Source organism: Corythoichthys intestinalis, chromosome 4, assembly GCF_030265065.1.
Source record: "Corythoichthys intestinalis isolate RoL2023-P3 chromosome 4, ASM3026506v1, whole genome shotgun sequence".
Classification (NCBI taxonomy): Eukaryota; Metazoa; Chordata; class Actinopteri; order Syngnathiformes; family Syngnathidae; genus Corythoichthys; species Corythoichthys intestinalis.
This window is the reverse complement of record NC_080398.1, coordinates 22,056,809-22,073,734: the sequence shown is the minus strand read 5'-3', so window position 1 is coordinate 22,073,734 and position 16,926 is coordinate 22,056,809. Positions and strand designations below refer to the sequence as shown.

Below are 16,926 nucleotides of genomic sequence, written 5' to 3'. Positions count from 1 at the left end.
TATAAAAGACAGAAATGCACATTGCTCATTTTGGCATAGGGCTTTTGGATAATGCTGGAAATTTCACATTTTTAAAACAAGAAATTAAATGTAGTTTACTGTAATTTCTGCACCACAGAGCACCTGACTATAAGCTGCACCGCTCAAATTTAAAAAATAATTCAAGAAAAAATCCATATATACACCACACCTGACCACACCTGATACGCCACATTCGTAATGTATAATACTTTTCTGCCCAAAAAATGTTTGTCTATATTCCATGATGTATGAGAGCTAAATCTAAACTCTTATTTCTTTTCAAATCCATTATTCTGTTATAAAAAAACACTACGTTTTCTTGTGAAATCAGTTATTGCGGTTCACAGGTGGCTTGAGAAACTACAGACTAATGCTGGCGCCGATACTGAATTTCGAATAAAACTCCATGCAATTCACTTTCCTCCCTTATTAATTTCTTGTAAGAATTATAATTCAAAAGTAAATTACAAATACTTCAAATTGGGACTTAATTTTAATCACCATGTCTCAAAAGACCAAATTCTTTGGTGCATGCGCTGACATTACTTTCAAAGGGGCTATCTGACCTGAAAGTGGGTTTACAAGGTCAGGTATTCAGTTAAGAAAGGGTTAACCCAGTGACGTAATTGGGTTTTTATAAAACAGAATATGGCCATTTTTTACAGTGGCCGTGAAGTGCCAAACACAACGGCAAATCGAAAAACACAATGGCAAATCGAAAAACACAACAGCAAATCGAAAAACACAATGGCAAATCTTTTATAGCGGCAGCCACGTTCGCGTCATTTGTAGTGTTGCACCGATACCATTTTTTGGCCCCAACACAGATACTGATACCTGGCTATGCAGTATCGGCCGATACCGATACCATACCGATACCACCGCGTTTATATATATATATTAGGGCTGTCAAATGATTAAAATTTTTAATCGAGTTAATTACAGCTTAAAAATTAATTAATCGTAATTAATCGCAATTCAAACCATCTATAAAATATGCCATATTTTTCTGTAAATTATATATATATTCTGTAAAACAATTTGTTGGAATGGAAAGATAAGACACAAGATGGATATATACATTCAACATACGGTACATAAGGACTGTAGTGGGCATTTCACTCTACTATCATTTAAATCTGTCTATGCTGTCCTCACTCCGAAGCGTCTACTTTTTCCAAAGCTAGACAGCTAGTGAACGACGCCTTAATAATCAGACTTCTTCCTTTTTCATCTGACTTATTAATAAAATGGCCTCAAACTACTGTCCTTTTTAGACCGTAGTGAAACTACAAAAAAACAGTACACAAGCATTGCATAAGCAACAACGTTAGCTTAGCACGCTATACAGGTTCACTAAACATAAACAAAAAGCGTCTCATACAAAAAATATAACATTTCGCTTACTAACATAATATGTACATTCTTTACAACAACCATACTTACGGACAAATCTTGTCCAAGGATCATATAAGCACAACATTACAACGTAGGCGTCAGCCCGAGACGTCGTGCAGCCATATTCAACTGGCAAGAAAGCAATAAACCATGTCGCAAAGCGACCACAAGAGTTCGCTGTTAGACAGCACAAAAAACCTTGCTGTAAAACTTACCAAAAGGCAGAATACTGTCTGAGCGGGACATGTGCGTTAATTGCGTCAAATATTTTCACGTGATTAATTTAAAAAATTAATTACCGCGCGTTGACGTGATAAATTTGACAGCCCTAATATATATATGTTTTTGTTTTGGTTTTTTTTTCCCCTCCCCCAAAGAGCTACATAATTGGATGTGAAATCATTGCTATCAAGGCTTTGTCAGGCTGTTGCTTACCTTTGCAAAATAGGCAAAGGATTTGTACAAAGTATAATACTAGCCCAACACTAAGAAAGTAAAAAATAAGTTCATAATAATAAACTCTGAATGAACTGAGTAAACTTTTTTAAACCTCTCAAAGGCCAAACAGTGCAACTTTCATGACATTATTGTCACATTCTGCTGCTGGTTAGATTGTGTTTTGTTGCTGGGCTGTTAGTGGGGGCGTTCCTGACGTCGCACCTGAATCCAATGCAGGCTAATCAACGCAGCATTTAAGCACGGGTGAGCTCAGAGAAGGCTGCCGAGATATTTGCTTTGCTGATTGCCATTTGACATCTCGCACTATAGTCTCGCTACATTTGCTTGTTACGCCCCTGCATTGGTTTTTTTCTGTTAGTGTGCTGCACTCGTTTGTAACCTCGACCCTGTGCAGGTATTTGAGTGTTTTTATTTAGACTTTTTGGCTCGCTGCCTATCATCTTAGTTAACCTTCGAGTTTGTAGTATTGAGCTCCGTCGACCTGCTGTCACGGACTCCTTTTGTTATTTCTACTATCCCGCGGTCGCGTGTTATTTTTTTGTTTGCAATCATTAAACCCTTGTACGTATCTCCCGCTTGTTGTCCGCTTCGAGGTCCAACCTTGTTTCCGCATTTGCGGACGCTAACAATTATAAGTAATAATAATTGACCACAGCATCCCGTCTCTCTATTAGCCTCCTTTTTTCAGGAGGGGGGGGTCCCTTATTTCTATTTCTGAAAGGTGGCAACCCTACTTTGGAAACAGTTGACGTAGTGAACTGACCAGAGATTGTTGCACCGGTCCAGCGCCCTTCCATAGCAGTCCTGCTCTTGCAGGCTTAAACTCGTTGTGTTCGTTCACGCTTCGTCTTCAAATGTTTTATCATGTTCGAGGTATTGAAACTGGCCGATTTAACTCCACATCTCGAAACTTTCAGGCCACAAATCTTGCATGCAGCCATTGATTTTAATTGACGGGATTTCTATTTTGAAATATTTCCCGACCGCCGCTATGTCGGCGCCGCCAAGCGGCCTTGTCATTGGTCAGGAGTGGCTATTGGCCGGTCTCATTGGTCTGGAGCAGGCCAATAGCGATAGCTGCTTGGTGTTCACGTGTCATCACACAACACGGAGACAGAGTGTAGTGAGCGCCAGGAGGAAAAAAAAAAAGGCTGTGGTCACATGTTATAATAATGGACCGGTAAATGGTATCGGCGCCGTCTTTGTTGGTACTCGCCAATACCGATACCACCATTTCGGGCCGGATCGGCGCCCCCTGCCGATACTAGTATCGGTATCGGTGCATCTTTAGTCATTAGTAATGCTTATTTTGAAAATCCACCCCAGAAGCGGAGTAACTTCCTAGTTCATCAATACCTACCCTTTCCGGTAAATTCATCCAATCAGCGACACTTAAAAAACAATTTTTTTTTTTTACTGGGACCTACCTCTTCAGGTCGCTTAATGTAATTTGATTTTTGTAATTTGTCGTTGTGTTTTTTAATATGTTTGTTACATTATTTGCCGTTGTGTTTTTTTATTACGTGATTTTTTGTTTTTTTGTTACATGATATGGTGTTTTGCATATTTTGTTCTTTTTTTTTTGTTATATTATTGCCGTTGTGTTTGGCACTTTACAGCCACCGTAATTTTGGGGTTTTGAACATATTTACTAGGGATGGAAATCGATTCTTTTTATAGTGATACAATTTTTCCCAACATACAATGTCTGCCATGTTTCACTTTTGATTTGAGTAAATTCAAGAGCCTTCTATCAATATAATATTTATACATTTAACACAATCATTTACATTTCACCTAAAGCAATAAAAAAAATACAACGCGATTTCTGTTCGTGACAATTTTGTTTCTGGAAATTCAGACGTTCAATTAAAACCCATTCTATTTAACTACGTGGCATTTCTAAATGTGACATTTTATTGCTTTTCAATAGCTTTTACAGTGATCCCTCGCTACTTCGCGCTTCAAACTTCGCGCCCTCAGTCCACTGTGGATTATTTTTTTCAATTAAAAAATAAATAAGTACAGATGAGCTCTCCTGAGGTGATCACTCTCCCTCACTTCCTCCTTCTCCCTGCTCTTTGTTGGTCAGTTAAAGTTAACGATGATTGACAGACTTTTGGGTTTGATCTTGCCAGAGACGCGAACTTCAAAGCACCGCATGAGTCAATCATCGTTTAACTTGTTTAACAGTTGCTGTGGCAACTTTTTGTGTGTAAGTGAGCAGCTTGAGCGGATTTGAGTGGATTCACTCAATGAAGCATTTAATAAAGCCAAGAATTTTTTTACTACTTTATTTTTGTTTAAAAATTATTCGTTGGGAAAGTAACATGTTTAAAACGTAATGATTATTGCATTTGAAGTGCTTAAAAACCATTTATTAAAATATAGTCACATAAAAGTTTTTTTTTTTTTTACATTATACTTTCACTTATCGCAGTGGGTTTAGGTCCCCATTAACCGCGAAAAAGAGGGACCACTGTTTTTCAATAGTTCAATAAACAATCTATCAGATTGATGTATTGTTACAGCCCTACATTACATTTTCATTACATGGCCTTGCATAACTGGGTTACCGCCAAAAACACGATTTTGAAAGGGTTATTACCCGCTACGTAAATGTGGCCAGTGATGCAATAACAGCCATTTATTAACTCAGTGGCCACCATCGACTACGATAGATGTCTAATACATAATATCTTGGAGTGCTGGAAGTGATCATTTTCTGCCAGCACAGCCCAGTTCAAATGGATTGGACATCTATCGCCATCAATGGAAATGAAACATGATTAATTCACTGATAGCTCTCTTAAATTAAAGGAATTACACGCCGGAATCACTGCAATAAAGAAACACCCATGGGTGAGCAGACCGTGGGTTTGAGTCCACTATATGCGCCTGTGCGCTTTCACCTTCTTATCATTCCGGCCGCGTCTCCGAGTGTCCTTGTTTGTTTTGCTGCAGACAGAGGCAGGATGTGATTAGAATGGACGCTTCCAACAGAGTGGCGTTTAGTGTCACGCCAGGCTCCGCTAATAGACATGCCGCTTAATGCTCTTGGATTCGGATATAAAAGCTTCACTCTGAGCCCGCCGGCCAATTTCCCTATTTTGTTTCAACTCATATCCAGCCGTCACTCGCAATCTTTTGGCTATTCTCTTTCAAACCTTCTGCTGTCAACGCTGGCTTCACACCGTCCCTTATTTACTCGGCAACAATATTTCCTCTCCTCCTTTGTTCCTACATGTTGCCTAAAGTGCCTCTATTTGCCATTAGCACCACGAAGATGGATGACTGCAGCAAAATGCTCCAATGTGCTGCCGTTCATCAGTTAACTTTAATGACCAGTTCGGCTTGATTCATGATAGCGGACACCCGTCTATCCGTCAATTGCAAGATGATGACATCGTTATAAGTCAAATTCAAATGACCTTAAATGGCGGTCATGACGCTTTAAAATTGTAAATTGCCCCTAGTAAGAAAAGCTTTCGGTAAATCCAGCACATTTGTGTTTATGGTGCTGTCTCTTCGACAGATGGAGACACATTTGATTGGCTGCAATCAACTGGTGCTGAATTGCCAGTCATGAAAGCAAATGACCTCCTTTGGGAGGCAGCAAATTGTCTGGCTGGCAGACGATGGACCTTTCAGGTGGAATTTTTATGGACCGGATAAGAAATCTAATATGGGCGGAGAATGTACACTGATTTAAATCTTAACTTCGGGTGACTGACGTGACGAAGCTATAATCTGACTGAAAATATAATTCTCGATTGAAATCATGTTTTCAAAGCCTACCTATAGCGACTAATTTAAAACACTAGTAGGTTGCTCTATTTGAAACCCTTGGACACTAACGTTTCAAGGAGAACACCTTCCTCGGCTCACCACAGGTCAACGGCCTTCACACCAACCTTTCAAACATCCACTTGAGTGTGGATTTATTCCACTGAGTAGATGAAAGGACCCCTGTGAAGCTCAGCCTCCTCCTCTTCCTTCTCCTCCTTCTTCGTCATCCATCCATCGTTCGCCTCATGACATCAGTAGAAACAGTTGCTATGGTTATTATCCATGTAATCTTCCTACTTTCTACAATTATTATTTTGAGTCCATTTACCTGTAAGCAGTCTTGTTTTTTTCTCCGCTAACTTCCTCCACACTGGCAGGGTTTGTAGACAGCGGTAGAAACAGCAGACCAACACCGCTTTCTTACCTCCCGAGATGAGCGACAAATGTTTTCCTCTTCTTATAACGATGAGGAATCTGGAGTGGAGAGGTACAGATTTGAATTAGGGGTAATAAAAAGTGACATGTTTGGTGAAGAATTGGTGAGCCTGTAGGAGCTTAGCTGCCTAGCAGCCAACATTTTTCTTTTTGATGTTGTATTGCTTCTAGATGAAACTGGCGGGAGGGAAAAACAGGCTGTTTTTCCTCAAATAGTGTCTGTCTCTCGGCGAAAGCTCTCCCTATTCCCATCAGACACCCCAAATTGAAAAAAAAAATAGATTGAAACCCTTACCACGAGGGATCGGATTTGTTCTTTATTTTAAACATGAGAATAATGAAAGAAAATCTCAACATTAATCATTGAAATAAATTTGCTTCAGTGTTTAAAATAGAATAGAATGAATTACTCTTTATGTAATGAGACAATCGCTGGTATATCATATCAATAGTAGTATGATGATCTTGAGGAACACATTTTTCCTTGAGTTCAGTTTATGTGTGCACAATCCAAAAGTTGTAACAATTTTACTCGATCACATTAAGTATTTACAAAAAAAAAAACTTACAAGAAAAAAACAAAAGATATGAAAAATAGACTACCTTAAATTTTGGACTATCAGGGGCACATGACTATAAGCCGCCACCCACCAAATTTGACACGAAAATGGCATTTGTTCATAGATAGCCGCACTGGACTATAAGCCGCAGCTGTCCTCACTGTATAATGAGATATTTACACCAAAAATTAATAACCGGTAAAACTTTATTTGACAGTGGCATCATAAGACTAAGACCAAATGAACCATTTGGCTGCAAAGCTTCATTGCTTCAAGAAGCTTCATTTGCCCATCACTGCTCACTTGGGGGTGACAGTCAACCTCTGCTGCCACCTGCTGTCAACACTATTATCATCCAACATGCCTCGTAGCATGCATTGCAGTGCTTCAGATGTAAATAACACTCATAATTCATGTTCTGTGCTAATTATTTCTTCAGTTACTGTTCCAGTTGTTTCATTAATTGCTAGCTATTGTATTTGGTAACACTTTATTTGACAGTGGTGGCATAAAACTCATAAAACCATCATAGTTATGACATGACACTGCCATGAGCATTAATAAATACTTATAACAAATGTCATTTAGTCTTATCCAGCAAATTATCTCACTTTTGAATGGATGTAAAAGATGCGAGCTGGACATACATGGAGTTAGTGACATAATTTGCCGGATGATACTTAATGACATCTGCCATAAACATTCATTAATGCCCATGATAGTGTCACGTCATAATTATGAGTGTCTTATAAGTTATGGCAGTGTTGACGCAGCCGTCAAAGAAAGTGTTACCTATTAACCCAAATACATCAACAAATAAGCCGCACTTGACTATAAGCCGCAGGATTCAATATTAGGGGGAAAAGTAGCTGCTTACAGTCCGAAAATTACGGTACTTAACCTTTGTGCTTGTTTAATAAAAATGATCCAAGATTGACATACGATGAAATATGTAAAAAATAAATAAATAAAAAAAAGGCATGACTACAATGCTTATTTACCATTTATTTTTTTACAAACGGCTTTTGTATTGTGCAAGCAGCAACAACATGGTGAGTAATTAAGCTGTGGAGAAAAAAAAAAAGACTTTCTAGGGGGGAAAAAATGAGTGCATTTTTGGAATGAGTATGCCAATTTTAGTTTTAATTAACATAAAGACCTAACTCAATAGAATTTTTCCTCCCTCAAGTATTATCGACACTTGAACACTATGGCTGAACGATATTGGAAAAAACTGACATTGTAATTTTTTGTGGGTTTGCGATATATTGCGATATTAAAACGAGAATAATTTTTCCAGACTTGAATAGCTCTGTTTAGGAAGACTTTGGTTGGCTCACTATGACCAAACTGTATTCATTAGTGGTGTCCCGATCCGATCACATAATCGGAAATCGGGCCAATCGCGCCATTTTTCAGAGCATCGGAATTGGGTGAAAAGGGTTGGGTTTTTAAAAATTAAAATGAAAAAAATATATATGTGTGTTTTTATCAGGGCTGTTACGTGCCAAAGACGGCTCGCAAAGGGCGTAACATAAAACAAGCCACACAAATGTACGAGTGGACACAAATTTATTTACAGAACAATCAAACTTGCAATGAATATATACAGAATGCCGACGAAGCGTGACTTCAGGGTAACCCCAGGCCAAACAACAAACAAAAGGAACTACACTTAAACCCCACCTGCTAACTAAACCCTGATCACGTAAAAGGAACAAAGAAAAGACAGCGTCTAACCTAACTTCCTACTCTATACAAAACAGGAGAAAACGGGCTGAACAGAAATGGCGACTTACCCTTACTTGCTTCAGTGCTCTTATTTACAGTGGTGAACAAAAACGATCCAATAATGAATAAACACAAAAGACCTCATCGAAAAAAGCGGGAGTGTATCAAAGTAGCGATCAAATGCAAACGAGAGTGAATGGCGAGCAAATAGCTGGCGAGGAGGACCGCGACACAATACTGTCAAATGCGACCTCCTAGAACATTGACAGCGGCAGGTTTAAGAAGCTTGGCGCCTTTTTCCGTGGCCAATCAGCGGCGTTGACGTCGTCGGTCCGTCCTGCGTCGATCAGCTGTCGTCACAGTGGGAGGGGAAGCAGCCAGCTGGTGGAGGCGTCGATCAGCTGACTGGAAGAACCTCAGAAAATTAACTATTAAACGGCCAGGGGCCGTCACAGGGCTTTCAAACGATTAAAATTTTTAATCGAGTTAATTACAGCTTAAAAATTAATTAATCGTAATTAATCGCAATTCAAACCGTCTATAAAATATGCCATATTTTTCTGTAAATTATATATATATTCTGTAAAATAAATTGTTGGAATGGAAAGATAAGACACAAGATGGATATATACATTCAACATACGGTACATAAGGACTGTAGTGGGCATTTCACTCTACTGTCATTTAAATCAGTCTATGCTGTCCTCACTCCGAAGCGTCTACTTTTTCCAAAGCTAGACAGCTAGTGAACGACTCCTTAATAATCAGACTTCTTCCTTTTTCATCTGATTTATTAATAAAATGGCCTCAAACCATTGTCCTCTTTAGACCGTCGTAAAACTACAAAAAAAAAGTACACAAGCATTGCATTAGCAACAATGTTAGCTTCGCACGCTATATAGGTTCACTAAACATAAACAAAAAGCGTCTCATACAAAAAATATAACATTTCGCTTACTAACATAATATGTACATTCTTTACAACAACCATACTTACGGACAAATCTTGTCCAAGGATCATATAAGCACAACATTACAACGTAGGCGTCAGCCCGAGACGTCGTGCAGCCATATTGAACTGGCAAGAAAACAATAAACCATGTCGCAAAGCGACCACAAGAGTTCGCTGTTAGACAGCACAAAAAGCCTTGCTGTAAAACTTACCAAAAGGCAGGATACTGTCTGAGCGGGACATGTACGTTAATTGCGTCAAATATTTTAACGTGATTAATTTAAAAAAATTAATTACCGCCCGTTAACGCGATCATTTTGACAGCCCTAGTTTTTATGCTTCATGCTCATACACCCTCTCACCCTTCCTCCTGAAAAACAGTACGACCAAACTGTTTTTCTTGGTCACCAGTGCAACTGGCGTTTGGTACTTAAAGGTAACGATGATTGACAGGTTTGTAGCTTTGATCTGGACAGAGACTCGATAAAGGGACAAATGCATTTATCATCGTAAAGCTTGGTACAGAGTCTGAAGTGGGCTGTGGCAACTCATTCATTATTTAAGTGAGAGGCTGTGAGCATCATATCAAAAAAAAAAAAAAAATTCTTTTTTTTTCGGTATTGGATCGGACTCAGTATCAGCAGGATCTCAAAATCTCAGGTGCAAAAATATGCGATCGAGACATCCCTAGTATTCATATAATACCGTTTAATACAGGCTAAATTGGTTTATCTGTGAATGATGAAGATTGGTGTTCATGAAATGGATTCAGGAAGCTATGTCTCTACAATTGCTGATTTTATGAAGAAAAACTAAAGTTTACATTAAAGAAAAAAACCCAAAACAATCGCACGTCCTGCAATGGGACTATTGCGCATGCGCACATTGCGATGGCGATGTTCAAACGATATATTGTGCAGGCCTATAATACACACTATCTTATTCCTTTATGCATTAATGTATTAAAAACTATACATACAGTAGAACACAAATGCCATACAATGTTCCTATCATGAATGAAATTGGTTGAAAGCCATAATTTACTAGAAACACTTACCTGGATCTTGAAATAAAACCCTCCACCTGTCAGCCACTACTTGCACCTTAATAAGAAGTTTATGAAAAGTACTTCTGTGTCTTTCCTCATAGGGTGATGGCCTTCAACTGGAGTATGAAATGAAGCTGACCAACGGACAGTCTTTCTGGACGCAGCACTTTTCGGCTGACGAGTTTGGTAAGAGCAGTGGAAACTATTCAAAGAGAGAGAGCGAGAGAGAGAGAGGGAACAATTACGGGAGGAATTGCGTGATGGCACGAGTGAGGTGCCACTTAGCACGGCCAATAAAGCACGTTGAAGTGGACAAATGGCCTTAATGGATGGATTAACGATGATGGATGAACTGAGTGGAAGGGACAGAAGGATTTTTGTCATTCCGTTTATTGTCTCGACCGGGTCGAGTGCACCGCTTGGTAGCTTTGACTTCTTCAGCTCACCTGTTCCTCCCTCTTCACACATTCTATTTCTGTTCCTTAGGGATCTTGGAGACAGACATTACATTTCTGGTCATTTTCTCTATGGTGTTCCTGCTCTCCTGCTACTTCGCCTGTAAGTACCTTTTAAAGTCCATCTCAGGGTCTGTTTCCTCTATTGTGAAATTCACATGTTTTCTTGATGGGATAAGAGTAGCTTCTCATGTTCCTTGGCCCCCTTGGAGGCGATAAAAGAGCTTTGTAGTCATGAAATTTCCACCAAGGCGGCACTTTTGCTTTTTTATTCTGTATAATGGGATATGGCTTGTTTTCTTATCAGTTCACTTTAAATTTTCAATGCCAGCAGCTTCACAGGAGGCAACCATTTAAGAAGATAGTGCGCAATGGGTCCCATCTCCACTGACAATTTTGCCTTCTCAATAGTTACCTAGATATGAGTGAAGGCATGCATCAAACATTGAAATCCCAAATGCATTTTTTTGTTCTACCTTTGGTGGCGTTTATCTGGCTGGAAGTGGATTTTCCCGTTATCTGTTTTATACGTCTTAGAAGAAAGGCAACTCAAGCAAGCAAGGGGGCTAGATACGGCTCGTTATATCGTTTTTTTGTGGTCAGTAAAAGCGAAAATTTTTGCATCGAGTTTGTCATTCTTGCTAAAAAGGTGTCTTAAAAAGGCATTCAATTTTGTCTAATAGGTCTAAAATAAAACCCTACATTTTTGTATTAAGTTGCTTGAAATTGTGTGTGAAAATTTCTTTTGACACTCGAGGTCTAGAACGGGGTGAGAAAACTATTCTACAAAGGGTCACACAGGGTGCAGGTTTTCATTCCAACCGATCAAGAGGACACTTTTTCACCAATTTGGTCTCGTAAAAGGGTTTTTAGAAATATTCATCAAAAAATTAAAATTAAAAAAATACATGTTGTTTCATTTTGAGTTGCAGGCAGGGGTCGCGTTAACCGAATATTTTCCGTCGTTGACCGGTTTTTTAAAACTGTGACGGAAAAAACTGAAGTCCATCTGTCATTTTGACAGGTTGCAATTCACAACCCAGACCACAAGGTGGCGAGTGAGCATATTAATTAGCTATTGTCTCTCTTGATGCATGACGTCGTTGGCCTTACTCGGAAAAATGTCAAGGCAACTGAGTGCTTGCCTGGCACGGCCAGACTGTTCTCCCTGTATTTTTCAAACACTTAGAGAAAAGTCTGGGACACAGCCTCTCGAGTAGGTACAAAATCAATCGACAAATCAGATTTGTTTATTTGCGTGACGTGTTCTTCACGAGCAACGTCACTCTTGCGCGCCGAAAGTCGTCTCTACAACAACACGGATGGCGGGAGAGCCGAGAATATGTTCCAATCCGCGGTAAATTCAGTTTTAAATGAGCTAAAATACATCGACACGAGACATCGACAACAGTCTGTCTCGCGCTAGCCATGTTGAATAAACTACGTTCTCCTCGTATGTTTACTTCTGCGCGCAAGTCCCTCGTCCTGCCCTCGTCGCTTTGCTAACTGCCCGTCGCTGATTGGTGCACTGCGCTGTCTGTTTGCCTCTTGGTAAGCTTGTTCGGACAGAATATTAATTAAAAATGAATAAAAACTAAATACTACTGAATATGTCATTATTATCATTTTAAAAATGTAAGTGACGGGTAAAAATAGATTATGATCAGATTTTTATGACACTGTCAGTCAAAATGACAGACAACGAAAAAGTCTAGCGCAACCTCTGGTTGCAGGAGACATTTTTTCGCAAGGCAAATATGACTCGGGCTTTCTACATACACACGGGCACTCATACAAGGCGTGGAATTGATTCCTGCTGCAGGTTTGACACATTAGAGCACCAATGAGCACCATTTCAGCCTCTCCCATTATGGTCAACTAATGAGACCGCCAATAAGAGTGACTTCATCCAGTCAGCTGATTGGCTGTGCACCATAGCAGCCTCCCCAATTGTGATCCACGGACCAGTCCACCAATGATAATGGCCTTATCCCATGAGCTGATTGGCAGCGTACCATCGCACTCTCCTCTATGCTGGTTGACAAACAATTGAACAAATAAGAGTGGATTTATCTCGTGAGCTGATTGGTTGCTCACATCGCAGCCTTGCCCAGCTTCTTAACTTGTTCTAACTCCAGTCGTGGGGGAACTTGAACAAGAGGATTTTTCACCGTTTTTTTACCCACTTTGAGAGCACCCAAAGCCCGAAACAAACCTCCACAACGTCCGGGGGAATTCTAACAATTTTTTTTTACCAAAAATTGGACCACTCCATCCCCACCAAACACCTCCAGTATCTCCGAAGTGATATTCAGCATTAACTTTCACCATTTTTACCCGCTTTGAGAGCACGCAAAGCTCACTACAAACCTCCAACACCTCACGAGGAGGATCAACAAGCTTTACCCACAAATGGACCACTCAATCACCTCCAAACACTCCTGGACTGGCAGGGCCATTTTCAATGGTACTTTTCACCATTTTTTTTTACCCGCTTGAGAACACCCAAAGCCTGCCACAAACCTCCAACATTTGAGGGAAAAATTTTAACTTCTTTTTTACCCGCAAATGAAGCCTCATATCCCTTCTACACGATCTCTTCGCTCGTGATTGGACCTATATGACATCCGGAAAGTGTGTGTCCGGAAAGTTCCCCCCATGCATCACACAAGTACTGTAATTAAACACTACCTCACGGTTTTTCACTTTTCGTGGGAGGTTGTGGTCCCCATTTAATGCGAAAAAGGAGGGTCACTGAAGCTGTTTGCAGTAGTTAAACTGTCTTTGCTGGATTGGTTGGAACAGAAACCTGCACCTAGAGCAGATCTTGCAAGGTTGGCTGTGACATTTTCCCTAGAATTGGCAAATCTGTTCTAAGTGGTCTTAAACAGTCTTCAGTTGTTAGACCTTGCTGCATCTCTGCACCATTATCAGTGTTTGTTGCTTAGGTATAGGTATAGCATTGTGTTGCAATCGACTATATGAATTACAAGTAAACTTTAGGCACGCAACCTCTCTTGAGAGATGGAAATATACAATGAAAAAAAAACCGTAAATCACAGTGCTGTTTTTCTCTATTAAAAGCACATACATTACAAGATGTTTGGGGTGTTTCAATTTATTTAAATGGGTTGACGTAATTAACCATACAAAGGCATGAAAAAGTGCCCATCAGCTGTAAATATTTTGTTCAGATCACATTGCACACTACCTGGCTACTTGGAGCCTCTGTGCATTTTTCAAATCTCATCTTGCAAGAAACATCTTTCATGTTGCCTTTCACGCAGTGAGTGTGAAATAAAATGCCAAGGTCAAGCGCGAAGCTTCCGTTTCGTTTAAAGAATACACGGCACGACTAAATGGAACATTTCAGAGACGTGATCAGCTCCCCAAGTTATATCATCCACGTGACTTCTCCTGTATTGATTTTTTTTTTTTTTTTTGGTGATTCTTAAACTTATTGCTGCTCAGAATATAAAATGAAAGTGTGAAGAATGTTACGTGCTATCCGTGTGGAGAAATTACAGCACATGACGAGCAGCATTTGTGCCAGTGTTCGCGCTGTCAGGATGGGAGACCACTTATCAAGTATGTCCTATTGTTTGCTATGTTGAGTTGAATTTGACTTTTATTAATTGCAGCTCCACTTAATTTAACTGCCTCAGATCCACTGGGGTTCATCCCATTAATAGTCCAAATAAGAGTTGGCTTTATTTTCCTATATCTCCACTAGTCGTGTCTCAGTTCAAATCCTGATAAATTACAGCAGATGAGAGTATTGGCTGATATCACAGAAACAGGTATCAAACTCGCAGCCAGTGGGTCAGGTCTGGCCCGCCACATAATTTTGTTTGGCCCTTAAAACCAAATTAGGTCTTTCTGATTCCAGTTTCTTGCTGAAATAGCATAATTGCAGATGGTTTTCGCCTCCTGCAATTTAAAATACATTAATATTTAAAAAAGTATTTTTTAACCTGTCCCTGATTTCTCTCAGTCACGCTATTCACATTCACAGAATTTCATACATTTACATGTGTCTACTGTCATGATGCCCCTACCTAAGGAAACCAAACGTGGCCCATGACAAAATGAGTTTGACCAAGTGTACTGGAAATACACAATATCATGGACCAAATATTTGAATTTAAGTTCTAAATATTAGGGTTGTTCCGATCATGTTTTTTTGCTCCCGATCCGATCCCGATCGTTTTAGTTTGAGTATCTGACGATCCCGATATTTCCCGATCCGATTGCTTTTTTTTGCTCCCGATTCAATTCCAATCATTCCTGATCATTTTTCCCGATCATATACATTTTGGCAATGCATTAAGAAAAAAATGAATAAAAACTCAGACGAATATATACATTCAACATACAGTACATAAGTACTGTATTTGTTTATTATGACAATAAATCCTAAAGATGGCATTTACAATATTAACATTCTTTCTGTGAGAGGGATCTACAGATAGAAAGACTTGTGACTTGTGCATTGTGACTAAATATTGCTATCTAGTGTATTTGTTGAGCTTTCAGTAAATGATACTGTGGCCATCCCAAATGCATGATGGGAAGTGCACCCATGACTGTGCGTCGTGCTAGCAATTGATATATCTTCTCTGCGTTGGGAAATAACTTAAGGCGTAAAGACAAAGATCAATTGCCACCTTGCTTCCCCACATTGCTTCTCGTGATATTTCTAATCATAGGGGAAGGGATTGCAAGGCTTTAGCCAATTAAAATATGGCTCCAAAGGCTGCCAAAAGTCACTCTAGTCATTTTGCGCTGCGCTCTCTATATAGGTAAAACGGCGTCATTACAGATTGAGCGTGACAATGAGTGAGAGGGTCGTCCAGCGCTTACATTAATATATAACGTGACACATTTTTAAATAAATTTATTGCCGCCGTTATTGGGATAAATTTGATAAACCTACTTTATGCCTACACTAAAGACTCTGGATGAGTGTAACATATTATGTCTGTAACGTTAAAATACAATTAGAAAACGATTTAATTAAAATGTATATATTTTTAAAAAAGGCATGGCCGATATTTTTTTGCCAATTCCGATACTTCGAAAATGACGTGAACGGACCCGATCGATTGGCATGCCGATCGATCGGGACATCTCTAATAAATATGCGTTAGTCTTAGTCTTTCAGGTAGTGTTTAAGCTGGCAGAGAAGGCTTTGCTGACCTTCACCACAAAAACAAAGAGATGTACACAAAAATAGCCATGTTTACTTGTTGGTTGTTGTATAAGCATCCTCTTTGAGAACCTCGCAGCGTATAAGCAGTGCAGCCAAGGTGTGCTCCTTAATGTTTACGACCTGCTTCTTACCTGTAAATTTTCCCCCGCGGCTGTTCGCAAAAGGGTTTCAGCTCGTAAAATGTGCATTTTGCAAAGATGAACACGAGATGGATGCGCACATCTAAGGACGCATGCAAATGATGGCTGTGCCTTGTTCTATTGTCGTGTCTGGCGCTCTCCTTGGCTGTGCCACCATCTGTTAGCACTGCTTTAGTGCGCACAAACTCACCTCCATCACCCTATCCCTTTATGCGGATTTCTCTGCAGACAATCTGAAGGGGAGACAGCTTCTTCACACCACCTACAAAATGTTTATGACGGCCGCAGGTGTTGAGGGTGAGTGTTTCCATCCTCCACATACAGGTGCACACACACAATCACACAATGGGAAGTGGTTCAGGTTGCAGCAGGATGAAAATGAGCCATCCGCACACTCGCAGCAGGTTTAATCCCCACTTCAGCACCGCCGATCTTATCGGCCCGTATTAACGTCTGAATGGGCACTATTGAACGCAGCCTCCCCGTGCCAGAGCGTGGCGACTTACAGCGCCCCATGCTTCTCTTTCTTCCTCCTTATCTCACCTCCCTTGCATTCTGTGACTTCTCCTCTTTTTAATTTACTTCCAATGCCTCCTCTGATCCCGTTTACACACTTGTCTTCCCTCTTCCTCGAAAATTCATTTTATTTTTGACCTCGTTTCTTCTAGAGGTGGATACATACTCACTGCACTGAAGTGGAGGTACTCACAAAGGTTTAGGGATGAT

General features: G+C 39.9%; 1 protein-coding gene across 2 annotated transcripts in view; it reads left to right on the top strand.

The window, feature by feature from the left end:
- tmem145 (transmembrane protein 145) overlaps window positions 1-16,926 on the top strand; it is an 81,937-nt gene that overhangs the window by 32,601 nt on the left and 32,410 nt on the right. For both annotated transcript variants that reach the window (XM_057833888.1, XM_057833887.1), the window contains 3 exons: window positions 10,495-10,579; window positions 10,880-10,951; window positions 16,429-16,497. In XM_057833888.1, coding sequence (XP_057689871.1) covers window positions 10,495-10,579; window positions 10,880-10,951; window positions 16,429-16,497 — 226 coding nt within the window. The remainder of the gene's footprint in view (window positions 1-10,494; window positions 10,580-10,879; window positions 10,952-16,428; window positions 16,498-16,926) is intronic.